The 18130-nt window shown below is 52.4% G+C and overlaps 1 protein-coding gene and 1 pseudogene across 1 annotated transcript in view; both read left to right on the top strand.

Moving 5' to 3' along the window:
• Nucleotides 1–18130, top strand: part of POLN (DNA polymerase nu) — a 154065-nt gene that overhangs the window by 134679 nt on the left and 1256 nt on the right. Inside the window, exons 18-21 of the mRNA XM_063705148.1 lie at nucleotides 5409–5540; nucleotides 9400–9510; nucleotides 10107–10185; nucleotides 15851–15918. Of these exons, the coding sequence (XP_063561218.1) occupies nucleotides 5409–5540; nucleotides 9400–9510; nucleotides 10107–10185; nucleotides 15851–15918 (390 nt within the window). The remainder of the gene's footprint in view (nucleotides 1–5408; nucleotides 5541–9399; nucleotides 9511–10106; nucleotides 10186–15850; nucleotides 15919–18130) is intronic.
• Nucleotides 549–2658, top strand: LOC101142837 (uncharacterized; annotated as a pseudogene).

The following is an 18130-nucleotide window of genomic DNA, read 5'->3' as shown; positions in this document are numbered from 1 at the left end:
AAATGTATAAAAAGACAACTACCCAGAGGCACTGGGAAGTGACCAGAGCAACAGAAATTGGAGGTCAGCTGACAGCTGGAAGAAAGGAATGGCACTGGTGAATTTCTCATTCTATAGACCCTCACCTGAAGGCAAACCTCAGTTGATGCTGTGGGGACAGAAACTCTGCTAGAACATACAATCCTACTAGCTTGAAGAACTGGAGGACAAAGTTCTGGACAACCAGAGGATCTGGAAAGTGAAATGAGAAATTCTAGAAAGAAGAGAGCCAGGAAATGAGGCCAAATTCTAGGTTTGAACTCTGCTCAGATCCTTGGCTGACCCCTAACTATGCATGAATGGGACAGACTTCGAACAACCCAGAAGCCAAGGCAAAAAGGACTGACCTGAGATTTCAGTGTTTTCCCACTACAGGGAGACAGAGTTTGATTTTAGCCAAACTAAGTGCCCCTTTAAAAATAGTACTCCTGAGCTGGCACCTTATCAGTATCTAAGCGGAGTGTTTTGGAAGGAGTTAAGGGGCTGTAGCAAACGCCCTCTCCACCGTCATGGCCCAGCATCGGAATGTTCGAGGCTATGACTGCGATGAAGATCTTGAAGATGATGATCACCATGGCCAGTCTGTAGAGGATGATTCTTGTATTTCACTATCAACAGCTGCTCAGTTTATTTATTCACAGTGTGACAAACCTTCCGTTGAGCCTATAGAAGAATATGATCATGAAGATCTGAAAGAATCTTTCAGTTATGTTTCGAACCATCAGCTCAGTGGATTTAATCAAGCTCGTTTTTATTCATGCCTTGATCACATGAGAGAAGGTACTTGGAGATGCCGTGCCAGATGAAATATTAATTGAATCAGTTCTGAAGAACAAGTTTGATGTGCAGAAGCCTTTGTCAGAGGTTCTGGAACAAGATAGCATGGAGAATTTGAAGGACAAGAATGAGGGAAGAGTATCTACAGGAAAGATAGCAAAAGGTGAGGAGTCTTATTTTCTTCTTCTGAAGTTTCAGCTGATAATGTTCAAAGTTCTTATCCTCAGTCAGCAAATCATTTGGATTATAGTAGCAAACCCTTTGATTTTTCTAGCTCAGTAGGAAAATATGGATTATCTCATAGTTCTTCAGTTCCAAGTCACTGTTTACTCCATAGGAAAAAGAAACTTGACAGACTTAAAAGTGAAAAGAAACCAGAATCATGTAGGTTAACAAAAGAACTTTCACTAGCTAACTTAATTCCTGATATGTCAAGAGATTCCTGTGAAAGTCAGCCATCAGTCAGATTATCATCTACAGACAGTCTGGAAAGTCTGCTTTCAAAGAACCTAGATGCTGATTTGTTGAGACTTCATCCATCTGAATGTGCTTCCAAAGATGATTCTGCATTCAAAGAAATACTAGATTTAAAGTCCATAATGATAAAGAGCACAACACTGAATAATTCTTTATATATTCAAAGTAATTCACTATCTGATTTTTAAAACATTCCAGTACAGGACAGTTTAGGAAGTTCAGATAATCCTTTGTGCTTAACTAGCTTGTTGGAAAATATGACTGTTGATAATTTAAATGCTAGTAAAGAAACTGAAGTTGGAAGTGTTTCTTTAGTTGAACAAAGTGCCAAGAATTACATTTTTAAAAATGATAATTTGCAGTTTTCTCAGTGTGAAAGTCCATCCCTAACTGAACTGTTTCGGGAACACAAAACAATATAAGCCAGTGCTTTTACTTTGTCTGACCTTTGTAACCAGTCATCTGTCAGTTTCACAGATCTAAGTTTGGGATCCTTTCCCCTGTCACAATTAGCAAATCACTGTCAGTCTTCACCAGGAATATCAGAATTAACAGGATCTCTGTTGTCATTGGCATTTCCTAAAGCTTCTCCCACAAGAGACCTTGAGAATTTGTCACTTTCTGAATTGATTGCAGAAACAATTGATGTATACAACTCTCAGATTAAGAAAGAGTCCTTTGAGGTCAGTTTATCTGAAGTGAGGTCTCCTGGAATAGATTCAAATATTGATCTTAGGGTCCTTATAAAAAAACCCAGATTTTCTTCCAAAGCCTATAGTAGACCAATCCATTGCTCCTTCATCACAAACTAAAGTTCTAAGTTCAAAGCTAGGGAAGAAATCCAATTTTGCTAAGGATAATGAGAAAAACAATAAAGGCTGTCAGACCAGGAAACCACCTTTTTCTCTGTCTTGGACCAAGGCCCTTGCTGCTAGACCTTCAGCTTTTGCCTCAACACTGTGTCTTCATTACCCACTAAAAAGCTGCAAGCGATGCACCCTTGACCTCTATGACTTTTCTTTATAGTAGACAAGTTCAAGATGTAAAGGACAAAGAAATAAGTCCTCTTGTAGCGATAATACCATTTGACTTCAAATCAGCATCACCTGATGACATTGTAAAAGCTAATAAAAAAAAGCATTTACTAGAGAATAGTAACAAAAGGAAAACTTGATTGCTGTTGTAGAGCTTTTTATTTTTAATTAAAGTCTTAGAGGATCACTTTATATTATGGGATTCAAATTGTGCTTTTCATGAAAATTGTTGTAGATCAGTTGATTAGCTAATGCGTATTTTTGCACTGAATTTTTTTTAAACTATGTCTTCTTTCAGTGATAACAGGCTTTATTTAAGTTGGTAACCTATACTGAGTATATGTTTACAAAGTGGATATGGAAACTGGATGTTGTGAAATCAGACCTCAGATATTTTTGTTTGAAGCATTCAACTTTCTGTGTTTTTTATGATGAAATATTTTTTTCTATGAGATATTTTTGTGCTTTGTTCATAAACGAAAATGCCAGCACTTGGAATTATTATAGTTTAGTGTGAAGATTATTCTTATGTGGCACAGCATAGTTGAGACATTATATTTTAAAATACGATATAATTCCTAGTTTCATTATTTTTCTGTAGATAAATACTAAAATTTTTCTATTAGAAAATCTTAAAATTCCTGACCTTTGAGAGTACTGTGGAGATTGTTGAAATACATTTTTAATGATAATAAAATGAAAATCTTTTAAGGGACCATGTAAATATAGAAGTTGGATTTATATGTGAATTATTTTTATACATTTTTAAAAACCATTTGTCCTAAATAAACACTTCAAAATAAATATATAAAAAGTGTAAACAAAAAATTAGTACTCCTTAACCAGGCACGGTGGGCATACATCTGTAGCTACTCAGAAGGCTGAGGCAGGAGGATTGCTTGAGCCCAGGAATTGAAAGCTGCAGTGAGCTATGATCATACCATTGCCCTCCAGCCTGGGTAACACAGCAAGACACTGTCTCAAAAGGAAAAAAAAATAGCACCCCTTAGAAGAATATAATAGGATCCAAAACTCTACGTACATCTTACATGATATCCAATATATAACCCCAAATTCCTAAACAGGAAGAAACAGAATAGCTTAACCATACTCAAGAGAAAAGGCAATCATGGAAACAGATCCTGAGATGACCCAGATGTTGGAATTAACAGACAAGGATTTTAAAGTTGCTATTAATAACTAAGCTCAAGGAAGTAAAAGAAAATATGCTCTTAATAAATGAAAAAAAGAAAACTTCAAGAAATAAAATTCTAAAATGGAATTTCTAGAACTGAAAACTATATATCCGAAATAAAAAATTCACCAGATGGGCTTAACAGCAGATTGGAGGTGAGAAAAGACTTGTCTAAGAAGATACTCAAAGAAAGTCCCATCTGGCCAGCCTTGTGTATCTAGCCACCATCTGATTTCTTTCTGAGAGCCAATGGAATTTTCCATTGCAGTGCCATAGCTGAGGCACTAGGTGAGGATGGTGGTTGGAATTTGACAGAAAGAGTCATAGATGAATTATTTCAGCAAAGTGTAGCAAAACACATAACTTATTTGTGAATATATCACAATAATAGATCTTAAGCCCTAAGAGAGATATTGGAGATTTTTCATTTCCAGCCAAATGGTGCCAATTCATCAGGCAGTCCTGGGCATAGAAGGACTATGACTTTATCCGTTTCTGCTGGGATAAACTTTGGGAGAACAGGGCACCCCAGACCTTCCCACTCTTGCTGGCAAAGCAATGGAAGCAAACACCTGCCTTTTCACTCTCCTAAGTCTTGAATATTCTCTCTGTCCAGAGCTGCTACACCATCAGCTGGCCAGGGCCAGGAGTGGCCTGGCTGAAAGGAGGGCTGGATCAGAGAGACCGGTCGGTCCCATTCCTCCAGAGGGTTCTTCCCTGGTCTTCACAGACCCCACACCTTCACCCCCTGGGCCATGCTTCTGCACCATCCTGTCCAAAGGTCTCTGGAGCACCCTCTAGTACAACCCTAGAGTTTACCTATCACAGAGGACAGCCAAGACCACTGCTGGTCCCGGCCATGCTCTCCCAGGAAGGCAGGTCCTCAGGCTGCTTGTCTCTCTGGGGTTCCTTCCAAGGATACAGCACTCCCCAGGGCCAAGGCTTTCCCTAGGATCCCACTGTCGAGCAAGGGGTGATGTTCTCATGGATTCCTCATTCTCTATTTACATTATTATTCTCTTCTGGAGGAAAATGGGAGGGAATGAGTGTATATTGAGTACCAAGTAGAAACCACACACTGCTTAGAACTTCCCATGCCTTAGCTCATGGGGCTCCCAGCTGAGGATAAGGGCTCTTGTTCCTAATATACAGTGAAGAAACGGGCTTTAATGTGGGTCAGGCAACATCCCCAGGGCCACACAGAATCTCCTGGTGGGACAGGGCCCAGACCCAGGCTTCTGTGGTCACTGAACCTGCTCACATGCTTGCGGAACTCAGCCACTGCCCAGCCAAAGTCTTTTTTTTCTTTTCTTGTTAATAAATAGAAACTAGGCCTCACTTTGTTGCCCAGGCTGATCTTGAACTCCTGGCCTCAAGTGATCCGCCCACCTCAGCCTCCTAAAGTGCTGGGATTATAGACATGAGCCACCATGCCTGGCCCCAACCAGAGACATTTCTACCAGCAGCGTCGCAAGAACACCTGCATCTTCTAGAACAAAATATTGAACTCCTGAGCACCATTTTCTCATACTTTGGCCATGGAACTTCCCCTTCCTCTTTTCCTCTGTGCCCCACTCCAACCTCCGCCGTTCTGGAATTGGATCTCCCACTGGCCGCACTGGGAGGAGGGACCATGTCTACTTCATCACCACATCACCTGAAACACCTGGCAGGCACTGAGTCAGTATCACTGAATAAATACATGTTTCACAGGCCCCAGTCCCGATTGATTGGCACCTAGCACCTGGCTTGTAAGGTCAACGCCAACTCCATCCCAACCCATCAGAAAAGACCAGTGCTGCCAGCTGGACCTGACTCACTGAGCCCATGCACACAGTCACGGCTGATGTGAGTGAGGCTTTGACATGCGTCTCTCTGACTGACAGGGAAGGAGCGGCTGGCTGCTTGCCTTGGAGTTCCTGTTCAGGAAGCTGCCCAGTTTTTGGAGAGTTTTTTGCAGAAGTACAAGAAAATCAAGGACTTCGCCCGAGCAGCTATTGCCCAGTGTCACCAGACAGGTGAGTTGGCCACAACCAGAGCTCCCTGCTCCCTGCCCACCCTCTGTGGGAGGATGGGGGGACAGCTGCGTGGTTGGTGTGCAGGTGGGCCCTGGGTCCTGAGGTTGGTTTGGGGGCCTGGGTGAATCCTCAGCTCTTGTTGGATAAATAAGGCTGAAGGTTCCACACGAGAAGGGACAAGAGTCTGGGCGGCTTGAAGCAACACAGTGAACAAACTTGAGTGACTAGATGGTGGATGGACAGATAGGTAAAAACAGATACAAGCCTGCACCTGGAAAGGGAAAACATGGATTCTTATGAAAAGCACTGGAATATTTACAAATATCACCACAATCAGGTCATGAAGGAAACCCAAACAAATTTCAAAGAATATCCAATAGGACATAGTCTGCGACCACAGTGCAATGAAAAGGTGGTTTCATACATGTGTGTCTGAGTATGTGTAGCCATCCTTCCACCTACCTATTTGGAAATTGATTATACTCCTAATAATTTAGGATTAAAAAAAGAAATCCTAAGAAAATGACAAAAAATGTTAGAAATAAATTACAGTAAAAGTATCTCATCAGAAACTGGGATGTGGCTAAGCTGACGCCTCACTTAGAAGTAAAGGAATATTTTAAAGGAGTATTTTTTAAAGAAAGAGAAAGTTGTGGGCATAAATGAGTTGTGTTCTACACAAGAAATCTGGAAAAGAGCAGCAGGGAAAAAAGGAAGAAATCAGTGGGAGAGCAGAAATTAATGAAATCAACAACAAAGAGGAGGATGAATGACAGGCACAGGAATTGCACTCACAGCACTCAGCACTCACTGGGAGTGAGGAAATCAGCCGGAGAGTTGGCCTCAGCAGGACCAGCATCTTAGATGCTGCGGCCTGTTTCCTCTGGGTGCCGGCAGTGTCTGTGTGGCAGCCTCATGGACCCTCTCCGTGAGCCTCTCCCAGTGACTCGTTGATGACTTTTCACTCTGGGGCCCATGCCCAAGCCCCGAGAGCTCCAGGCAGCCCTGCTACAGGCTCCTTGTTGGTCTCACAGCAGACGGGCAGGTGGGCAGCATCTGTGCCACAGCCCACACTAGCCCGGAAGGGGAGCTTCCACAGCGCCTGAGACACAAGCCGCTTGCTCCCGTGGAGCTTACAGTCCTTGGGGGACATGGTAAACCCACAAGCATCCAGACAAGGACAGGAAGGTGGCGTCCAGGTCTGAGAGGAACAGAGCCGCAGCAGAGGCCCCAAGGGAGCTGTGCCAGCCTCCACCTCATGGAGCTGGCGACCTGCGCAGAGACAGGGCCAGGAGGAGTGCCAGCATGGGCAGGTGGGCCAGAGAACAGGTAGGGCTGGGTAAACCCAGACCATACATGACACTCCACGGAGAAAGAACCTGAGCTTTGTCCTTCAAAATGATTCCAGTCACGATGTGGGAGATTTGAGGTGCAGTCAAAGCCACCCCTGAGAATAGTCTAGAAGCATGCAGGCATTAACACAGTAACTGAGGAGGGGTGGAGGGAGAATGGCAGGTAAGAGATGTCAAGGAAGCATCAAAAGCTCAGGAGCCAGCTGGGATCTCAGATGCCTCTCTGGCCACCAGCCCTCAGGGGTCAGTGCTCTCCACGGGGCACTTGGCTGCCCCGGCTGGAGCAGACTCACTCTGACACTGGCCGTCCCAAGGCCCTGGGAGAGGCCCTGCAATGTGCTCACGTCCTTCTACATTTTGTAAACATGTCAAAAACAAAGTGTTTCAGCTTCATTCGGCTAGGACTGCTGCCTCCACCACTCTTCCTCCACCACATACCTTTCTATGCCAGGTGGCATCAGTGGGGCCACAGCCGGTTGAGCTGGCAACTCATTTAATGTGGATTTTCCTGCTGGTGTTCCTGTGGTCCCCTGCTTTCTCTGTGTGTGGTGTGCTGCTAGCCATCCTGGCACAGGAGTGGCTTCCAGGAGCATTGGTGCCATGCGAGCATCACCACAAAGGGCCAGGGCCGGAAGGCACCTTGAGTATGAACAGGAGCTGCAGGCACTGGCACCGGAAGCACTGGGTGGAGGAGAAATGAGGTTTGAAATGTATGGAGTCAGGAGACTTCTGCCTTAGGCCACAAGGGAGTCACTGGCTTCAGAGTTTGCACCCACCGTGAAGAACCAGACAACTGGGCAAAATATCTGGTGCAGCCGTTTCCAACACTAGATAGTGGGTAGCATATTGCTCTTGTTTCTGAGAGAAAAGAGGCAAATGAGTTGAGTCCTAAGAACGCCCTGTGTCTGGAGGCACAGCCCACGTGTGGAGGGGGAGCCACGCAGACTGCAGAGTGGTCTGGATGAGTGGAGGAGACGTGGATCCAGACTTGGGAGGCAGATGCAGCTGGATTTTGTAAGCCAGAGTGTCCGAGAGGAGGGAGCTAGAGAGAGAGAGAGCCTTGTAAATCTTCAAGGAGTTCCCCCTTGTGTCTGTTTTTGAACACTAAGATACGCATACATTGAGTGAAACGCTGCGGGACTAGGCACAAAAATTGCTGGGAGCAGTAATCGGGATGATTCCAGAGTTCACATGGAACTAGGAGGTGTTTGAGTTCTGACCGTCCAGAGCGGAGAGTCCTTGTTAGACACCTGGGACATTCAGAAGGGCCACACTTTAGAGGCAGGTCTAGACTAGCCTTAGATCACAGCTATTCCAAATCCGCTCTAACAAGGCTTAGAAGCAAACCTCAAAAGGGTCAAGATGATGGGCAAGTAACTTAAGCCTGCCAAAACACCCTCAAAAGGAAGACAGCACACCCCAGCATTCAACAACATAAAATTCACAGTGCCCAGCATCCGGTCAAAAGTCACTAGACCGACAAAGCAGCAGGAGCTGAAAGGGACCAAGTCAGAGCAGAAGATCTCTCGTGTCCTCACTGCCAGTCCCTCTTAAGAATCTTGTATATTGCCTGGCATGTAGTAGGTACTCGATCCCTTGTCACTTTCATGATTATTATAGATGTGGGAAATTCTTCTCATCCTCAGTCACAAGTGGAGGATTTATTTCCCACCCACACCTAGTTAAAGCAGAAGTCCTCACTGGTCAGGAATATAGTCAGCTAACACAGGTGTGTTTGTGTTCATTTTCTTTAAAAGAGCCCCCAAATTGCATACACTTCAGGCCACTCAAGATTGGATCTGCCCAGTCCAGGGTCTGGACCTGACTGAGACATCCCCCTCCTTGAGGATGTGGGCTGACCACTTTCTCCTCCATCCCACACAGTCCAGAGTTACTCCTGGGCCCAAGGCCTCCACATGGCTTTGCAAAAGCTGCCCTCCCTCATCCTATGTGAGATCCAGGTGCAGCTGGAAGTCAGGAGAGTACAGAGCTGAGAGTGTAGAGTGTGGCCAGGGGCAGTGGTTCCCCACTGTAATACCAGCGCTTTGGAGGCCAAGGCGGGTGGATCACCTGAGGTCAGGAGTTCAAGACCAGCCTGGCCAACTTGGTGGAACCCCATCTCTACTACAAATACAAAAAATTAGCTGGGCATGGTGGCAGGTGCTTGTAATCCCAGCTACTCAGGAGGCTGAGGCAGGAGAATTGCTTAAACCCAGAAGGAGGAGGCTGCAGTGAGCTGAGATCTCACCACTGCACTCCAGCCTGGGTGACAGAGTCTCACTCTGTCTCAAAAAAAAAAAAAGTGCAGAGTGCCCAGCCGCAGACCCTCGCTTTCCCACTGCAGAGCCCACTTGCCCCCGTGATAGACCCGAAGGGCCCAGGGGAGGCTTGGAGTCTGCACTGCAGTGCGGCTGTCCCTCTGCGGCCTCTGGACCTGGCCCGAGGGAGCTGCACCTGCTGTGGTGCCCGTTTCTGTCCCTCATCTACTTTTGCTCTGTGTGACTCAGGCTGTGTGGTGTCCATCATGGGCAGAAGGAGACCCCTGCCAAGGATTCACGCTCATGACCAGCAACTCCGAGCACAAGCAGAGCGACAGGCAGTGAACTTCGTGGTGCAAGGTACCAGAAGCCTCTTACCTATAGTTCTGTGTCCATTTGCTTCTTGGGTTTTAGCAGCCGCAGGGCTGGGTGGCACCCACCGATCGCTGTTGCGGTATTTCCTGCTCATCACAAACCTCCTTGCAGGAGCTTACACTACCCATGTCCTGCCTGGCAGTTACTGTCAGGAGGCATGAGGGGACACGGTCATCTTTGTAGCTAGGATGATTGGATGATTCCCGCAAGAGCTGGGCGCAGGCAGTACTGTTCCCCATATCTCTGTGGTGGGAAACTGAGGCTTCTAGGGTTTAGGAGACCTGGAGCTCAGTTCCTTGGCACTTGGCCTAGGCCCTTCCATCCTCCCCATACATGCCTGGCAGGGGTGAGGCCTCCAGGAGTAAGGCATCCAAAACCCAGGTGCCCTGCAGGAGCAAGAGGGCGGGAGGAGCAAGGACGAAGTGTCTGCCTGCAGTCATCTGTGGCCCTGGCACTCAGACAGCTCAGAGCCAGCACCTCTGTGTGGAGGTACCGTGAGAGCTCTGGCGATGGTGCAGAATGCTGAGTGCACCATGAACCGTGTGCCATGGGACCTCAAGACAGTACCACGCGCCCCATAGGCTCCGCTGCTGACCTCTGCAAGCTGGCCATGATCCATGTCTTCACTGCAGTGGCTGCTTCCCACACCTTGACGGCCAGGTCAGTGGGTGGCGGTCTCCCAGGGCTTGGATGGGAGGGTTAGTGTTCTGTGGGAAGACCCCCTCGGGGCTCGTGATTCTGACTGATCACCATCTCTGCTTATCGGGCCCCCGTCCCCTCCTGAGGCTCTCAGCCCATGGAAGGCCCTGGGGGCTACTCACAGCAGGCATGCAGACAACAACCAGCCATCCACCAGCGTGGGGTGCAGATGAGGCCTCTCCAGACAGAAATGCTGTCTCCCCCAGACCCCTCCTCCTCGGGGTGTCTGCACAGCACAAGGGCACCCGTTGGGGCTGCCCACCCCAGAGGCAGGCGAACCCCTCAGCCCCTTGAGCAGGACCCTGGGGACTCCAAACTGCCCCCACCCCTGCCTGTTGCTGCCACCAGTGCCAGGCAGTGTGCCCCACGCCCCGCTCTGCCCCCACCCCTACCTGTTGGTGCCATCAGTGCCAGGCAGTGTGCCCCACGCCCCGCTCTGCCCCCACCCCTACCTGTTGCTGCCACCAGTGCCAGGCAGTGTGCCCCACGCCCAGCTCTGCCCCCACCCCCGAGCCCAGAGCCAACATGCAGACGTGCCTTGGTGGGGGGGGCTCCGCCCTGGCTGCCCCCCAGGCCACAGCTCTCTCAGGCCTCTGTCCCTGCCTCAGTTATTCCCCCAGGGCACATACCTCAAGAGTGGGGGTGGCCAGGGGACAAGCAGCCCTCGCCCAGCCACCTCCTCCTTGCCAGCCAAGGCCTGGGGGTGCTGCAAGTGGTGACCCAGACACCTCCTCTCCTCGTTCTCCTTGTGCGGGATCCCCTCAGGAGTCCTGGAGCCCCTTCTGGGAGCTAACCTGCCCCAGCCCCCCACAGTGTCAGTCCCCGAAGGGCCTCTCGCCCTCTGACACACCATGGACGTTTTCCTACCCCCACCCTAAGAGCCCTCAAGCTCTTGGCACCAGTCCCGTGGGGGTCTAAGCACTGCCCCAGGGACTCTGCTTGCAGCTTCACTGGGCTGTGGGCTCTCAGTGCTGCTTTCTGCAGTAACTGAAGTGGTCAGGAGGCAGGAGTGGGGCATTAGAAGATTCACTCTCGGCTGGGCACAGTGGCTTACGCCTGTAATCCCAGCACTTTCGGAGGCCGAGGCGGGTGGACCACCTGAGGTCAGGAGTTTGAGACCAACCGGGCCAACAGGGCAAAACGTCGTCTCTACTAAAAATACAAAAATTAGCCAGGTGTGGTGGCGCACACCTGTAATCCCAGCTACTCAGGAGGCTGAGGCAGGAGGATCACTTGAACCCAGGAGGTGGAGATTGCAGTGTGCCAAGATCACACCACTGCACTCCAGCCTGGGCGAGAACAAGACTCTGTCTAACAGAAAAAAAATAAGATTCACTCTCAGTCCTCTCCTGCCCCATCTCACTGCCATCTGCATTCATTCCCAACACACATGCGTGCATGCACACGCACACACAAGCACATGCACCCATACACATGCACACACGTGAACACACACACGTGTTCACCCATGCACACAACCCATGCACACATATATACGCATATACACTGATGCCAGGCAGCCTCTAGTGCCCCACAGTGTTCTCATGGTGTCCTGAAATCCATGCATCCCGCTCACTTCCACAGTTTCTGCAGGTAAATTATAGCTTCTCCCAGGATATGAGCAGCTTGTGCTAGTTTCCATCTTGGCAGGAACTGAAAGCCAAATGGTGGTCTTGCCTCTACGATACTGCAAGTCTAGAAAAGTTGATTCAAGGCTGGGCGCAGTGGCTCACACCTGTAATCCCAGCATTTGGGAGGCCGAGTCGGGTGGATCACTTGAGCTCAGGAGTTTGTGAACAACATATGTGTTGCCTGGGCAACATAATGAAACCTGCCTCTACAAAATAAAAGCCGGCCATGGTGGTGCACACCTGTAGTCCCAGCTACTCAGGAGGCTGAAGTGGGAGGATCACCTGAGCCTGGGAGTTCAAGGCTGCAGTGAGCCATGATCATACCACTGCACTCCAGCCTGGGCAACAGGGCAAGAACCTGCCTCAAAAAAAGAAAAAATCGGTTCACTTTCAGCCCTTGTGGAATTGATAAAGGAAGCTGGCATGTGAGGAGCTGAGGTCTCTCTCTGTTGCTGACTGAGTCCTTCTGAAAGCTGGACACAGACACTTTTACTCAGGAACGCAGTTACTCGCTGGTCATCCTTCTGTCATCAGCCATTGGCTGTCATGAGGAAATGCTTCTCATAGCAAAATGCAAAGCAGACTCGTGTGGAATATTGGGCACATGGTCTGTGTTTTGTGAACGTGATTTGTTCTTCCAGGAGTAACGTGAAAGGCTGTGGATGGCGTCTGGAAGGGACGGGTGCAGGCTCAGTGTGGCCAGGCATCTCTGCCTGAAGCAGCAGGCATGAAACTCGATCACTGGGAGGCACACGGTGCCCCTAGAGTGAGCTGAGATCGCACCACTGCACTCCAGCCTGGGTGAGAGCGAGACTCTGTCTAACAAAAAAAAAGAAGAAGAAGAAGATTCATCTGGCCACCCCAAGGGTCTGCCCAGGTGGGCTGGGGCCACAGGACAGTCCACATTCACCACCCACAGTCCCTGTGACAGGGAAATGGCATTCGTTTGTGCCTCTTGGTCCAGATCCTAAAAAGACCAGAGAGGTTGGGCTCAGAGCAGGAGGCCGGTGGCCAGCGTTCACAGGCCTCTGTGCCATGGCTCGGCTGTCCTGTCTGTCTCTTCTGGTGCAGGCCCTTTATGAAAAGGCCTTCCTGGGTTTCAGAACGTGTCAGTGCTGTGACGGTCCCTCCCCTGGGCCTTCTCAAGGCGGGTGTGCATGAGGCCACCATGCGCCCACACTCAGGATGAGTCCACAGAGCAGTTCAGCAGGGCTGGGGGCATCCCTTGCAAGGGAGCTGCCCCTGCAGGCCCCAGACAGGCAACGCGGTGAGGCTCTTCTGGAACATCCTCCTACTGGTGCAGTGATCTCAGTCAGGCCATCCAGATGCAGAACACGGCAGCTCTGTGGCGGACCCCTCTCAGGAACAGGGATGAGAAGTTGCACCAGAGGTCCACTCCCTTCCGGAATACAACAGGATCCAAGGCCCTGCATTCATCCACCCCACACGGAGACGACAGACATCCTTCTTCTTTCACCTGTGCCCCATTTCCCAGTTAGAAGCGCGGTCATGTCTCAGTGGCTGCGAGAATGATGTGTGAGTGACTGACAACTGCACCTATTCTTAGGTTCCTGCCACACCAGCAGCTCAGAATTTCACAATGTAATTTCAAGAAGTGTGAAAACTGCTTCTGCTAAATCTGGAAAAAGTTACAAGTGCCTTTTCTGAGGTTTCTGCCCATTTGAAAAGTAAGTCCTCTTGGGAGACAAAGACTTCTGCCCGAGGCCTTGAAGTTAGTTTAAGACAAGCTTGCTGGTGCTGACAGCCTGGGGCTCTATCGCCCCTCTGACTTCTGGAAGGGCAGTGCCCACGGCCCCTGGCCAGAGGCTGCACATGAAGCACAGGCCCACCTCCCCCTCCCTGGGGGCAGCCTGCTCGAGGGTGTGAGCACCACTGTACTGCTGTCTGGGCCCACGTAGTGTCCTGTGGATGTACACCCAGGAGGGTGTGCACTTGGCCGTCAGGAACACAGGCCCAAGCTACAGCAGCTCAGACTCCAGAAGGCAGATTTTTCTCCCATCATGAGAAGTCCAGAGAACAGTGGTTGCTTTGTTTCAGAGGCTCAGAGCAGCAGAACCGAAGTCCCCCTGGCTCCCTGGCCATTCCCTCCTGGTGCTGTGATGGAGGTGGCTGCTCCAGCCCTCACACCTTGCAGGCAAAGGAGAAAGTTGTAGTGGTCAGAAGAGCATCTGCCCCTGGCAGCCCTTTACAGTCAGCCCTTTAAAGAGCCTTCCCTTTTAGGACTTTCCTGGAGTCTCTTTTCCTTCCCACTCCTTACCTCCCTCCCTGCTAAGGAAAAAAAAAATAGCCTCCTTGGAAGTTGAAGGGAATGCAGTCCTGGGCCACCCTGCCTGAGAGAGAGCCTGGGAAATGTCCTTTGTAGCTGAGGACACAGCCCCACCTCCACCACACCCAGCAACAAAGGGGCCAACATGAAGAAAGAGAGGAAGGGCGGATTGGGGCAGGTCACCGGAAATCTCTGTTGCAAAGTCCACATCCCCTGTGGAAAGTGCCAGCACAGCCCACCTGTACCCTGGGGCTTGAAGGCTGCCCCTTATCCCAGCTGGGGCTCTCCGTCACATGCCCGTGACTACTGCCCGGCGAGGACTCCCGAGCAGACCAGCTCCCTAGGGCCCTGGGCCTGCTGTGCCCATCTGTGCCAGCCAAGGATGGGCAGCAGGGGCGAAGATAGGACGTGACCCCTGCCCCTGAAGACTCGATCCAGGAGACAGAGCCAAGGTCACACAGAGGACAGAGTGCGTGGGACCCCCTGACACCCCATCCTTCCCAGCAGCTCATTCTGTGAGTTACCCACACCGCACGTCCCCTCCCGGGGGCAAGTTACCCACACCGCACGTCCCCTCCCGGGGGCAAGTTACCCACGCCGCATGTCCCCTCCCGGGGGCAAGTTACCCATGCCGCACGTCCCCCCGCCGGGGGCAAGTTACCCACGCCGCACGTCCCCTCCCGGGGGCAAGTTACCCACGCCGCACGTCCCCTCCCGGGGGCAAGTTACCCACGCCGCACGTACCCTCCCAGGGGCACAAGGCGAGCTGCCTGTGTCCACCTCACAGGAGAGGCTGGCAGTAGGTTTGGGGGCAGCAGGCCTCAGCAGAGGTCTCACATCACCAAGATTTGAGGCATCATCTGCCCAAGGTGTGTGTCACCCGTTTCCAAGGAGCATGTGGAGCCGCAGCGCCCTGGCCGAATCCAGCCCCGGTGCGGTCTGTGTGGCTAGCGTGGCGCCAGCCCTTAAGAGCTGATTGCCCGGAGCCATGACCCGTCTGCCTTGTGCTTGCACTTGAATCTGTGAGCCCTGCCCCAGGGACCTGCCCCTGGCAGTGCATTTCCCCTGAATCTCCTCCACTTGGGTCCCACTTGCTCTCCCTGCTGACGCCCTGGGAGGGGCACCTGAGGGGCTCCATGAAGGAGGCTGGGGAAGGGTGGGGCTTGGCTGGGGCCTGGCTGGGGCTGGCTGGATGCTCACCAGAGCGAGGTCTCGGAGAAGCCCTGAGGGCACAAGAACCCATGATGTTGTTCGAGGCTCGGCCCATGTCAGGGCCCCCACAACAGTTCACAAGGGGCTGTTTTTCCATCCCTGCCCAGACTTCAGACGGGACCAACCTGGGTGGGGTGGACACGGGGCACCCAGCCCCTCCTGCTGGTTGTGCCACCTGCTTCCTCGCAGCTGACCAGTCATTTCCAACCAGCTTGTCTCTCTATTGCCCCTTCTCCCAGCTCCCCAGAGCTGTCCTGGTGACAGTGGGTGACCTCAGGCAGTGGTGCCCATGCCTCACGGAGCCACATCCTCTTGGGCCTCAGTGCCAGAACCACCTTTCAGAAACCTTGGGGATGGGCCCCCACCTCTGCATGCACCCCTGAGCCCCCGCCTCACAGTCCTGGCCTCCCAGGTTGACTCCCTCCCTCCCTGCCAGGCTGGTGGCCCCCACCCCACAGTCCTGGTCTCCCAGGGTGACTCCTTCCCTCCCTGCCAGGCTGGTGGCCCAGATCCATGATGAGCTGCTGTTTGAAGTGGAAGATCCGCAGATCCCGGAGTGTGCAGGTAGCCTGGGGCAATACAGGGTTGCTTGGACGTCACAGAGAGCTAAGAGGAGGCTCCATGCCCCATGGGCACAGCCCAGGAAAGCCCCCCGGCTGTCTTCCCTTTTATGGCCCCTGCCCCACCTCATTGCTGCTGTGTCACCTGGGTCCTGGCAGGCAGAGGGGCCAGCCTGGGTTTGGGGACCCTTGAAAGGCCCAAGTGGGCTCCACCCTGGGCCACCAGCCCCTCAGAGAGCGCCAGGTGTTCTAGCTGACTGGAACTCTGGACAGCAGCTGCAGACACCCAAGGCTGCTTTGTCTGAGGCCCAAGGCCTCTGTCTTGGGGGTCTAGAAAGATGGGGAGTGGGCACTGGGGCCACCTGGGCTGATTGGGGGCTGCAGAGCTGGCAGCAGGTGTTCTTGTTGGGGGTGTTGGAGTCACTGAGGCCCCCTAGGCTCAGCACAGACTTCAGGCCTGGGTGCCATCCTGTCCCACAGGCCACCCCTCTCTGCTGAGCTACACGGCCCATAGATGAGTGAGCTCAGGCAGAATCACCCCAGCGGTCAGCCCAAGGGGTTCTTTCTCTCTCCCTTGGGAGGGCCAGGGCCTCCCCACAGCACCCAGCCACTGGTCCCATTCTGGCCTCACAGGGGAGAGGCGAGAGCAGGTGCCCACGTGGACCTGTGCCCCCAGTTCTCCAGGCCAGGTCTGTAAACAGCCGGGGCAGCTTCACGTGTTGGGAGAAGAGGCACGGGGGTGTCAGGGCTGGAAGCTTCAGGCACCAACTCTCGAGTGGTGGTCGCCATGCCCTCCTAGCCCCACCCTCTCCAGGCCTTACCCTTAGGGGTGTGAGGCTCCCATCCCTGGGGCCCACCCAGACCACTCCATCCTAAAGCAGGGCTCTGCCACTTGAAAACTATGTCCAGCCACTCATTTGAAAACACACCCATCTTACGTGACCATTTAACAAGTATAACGTGTGCTCAGCTGTAGGTTAAAAAAGGAAAGAAAACGTTCCCAAACGGCCTTGTTCCCGGGAGCAGCTTCCTCCAGCTGGCCTGGCAGCTCCTGAGGCAGGCTGTAGCCTGTGCTCTGCTCTCTCAGGAGCACTTGGGGCCAGGGACTGCAGGGCCTGGGGAACCAGGGGTTGGGCGGGGCCTGCACCATCCCTGAAGGGCTGGGGGTCAGGTCATATCTCCCAGGCGGTGTGTAGCGCCTAGCATCTCTGCCCTGCCTGCCCTCCTGAGGGCCCCACAGGGAGCGCTCTAGCTGAGTGCCAGCTCAGCCCCACGCTTGCTGCCCCTCTCTGAGCAGCAGTTGCTCGGGATCACCCGCTCAGTCAACAGCACCACCCCACCAGGCACAGAAGAGGGACCAGTTCTCTGCATACTCAGGGTAGCCCCAGCCAGCATGAGGAGCCAACGGTTCAGCTTGGCCTGGGCCGGCTCTCCAGTCTCGCCCCGATAAGAAGGTCCCCAGAGGGGCCCAGGTCCTTCTGCAGGGCTCCCCACCATGCACATGGGCCGTGTGCCCACCTGCTGGCCGACAGCTCCCTGCAGACAGTGACCGGCTCCTGCACAGAAGACACTGAGGGCCACAGAGGTTGGGTGGCCGCTGGCCCTGCTCAGGACACACCAGGGACAGGTCCCCAGGGAGACCCTCGCTCTGCTGGGGCCAGCAGGGCTGGAAAGTGAGGTGGCGCCCACCATGGCTTGGGGCTTCTGCCGCCATCTTTGCATTGCAGTGTCACACAGCACAAAAGGACTGAACGAATGTTTATCCAGGGGCTCCAGGTTTCAGAGCAAGCCCTGAGAAAGCCTGAGCTTGCGGGTCCCACCCCTGGCCCCTGCCCAGGCCTTCCCTTTCGTAGGGCTCTGAGCCCCACTGCTGCATGGTGATCCACGCCCCCACAACGGGGTCAGCCTGCCCGTGGCACAAAGCCACTGTTGCCTCAAACTTTACCGGGCAGTAGTGGGGATGGGGGGTTCTTGTGTGCCTGGTGGCTCTGGCTGGTGGGGGCTCCCTGTGCCTCCCCCATCCTCCCAGCCCCAGTGGCTCTGGAACAGAGCTGGCATGACGCCTGCCCCACCCCATGGCCCCCAGCTGGGGTGAGCTGAGCTGGAGGGGTAGGGGTGAGGGCCAGTGCAGTGTGGTGGGCCAGGCCAGGAGGAGGGGCTGCAGCGAGGGCCAAGGGGCCTGCGAGAGGCATCCTGGACTGTGGATGGGGCCAGGG

The sequence above is a fragment of the Gorilla gorilla genome, chromosome 3, assembly GCF_029281585.2.
Source record: "Gorilla gorilla gorilla isolate KB3781 chromosome 3, NHGRI_mGorGor1-v2.1_pri, whole genome shotgun sequence".
NCBI lineage: Eukaryota > Metazoa > Chordata > Mammalia > Primates > Hominidae > Gorilla > Gorilla gorilla.
This window is presented reverse-complemented; position numbering and strand designations above follow the sequence as displayed.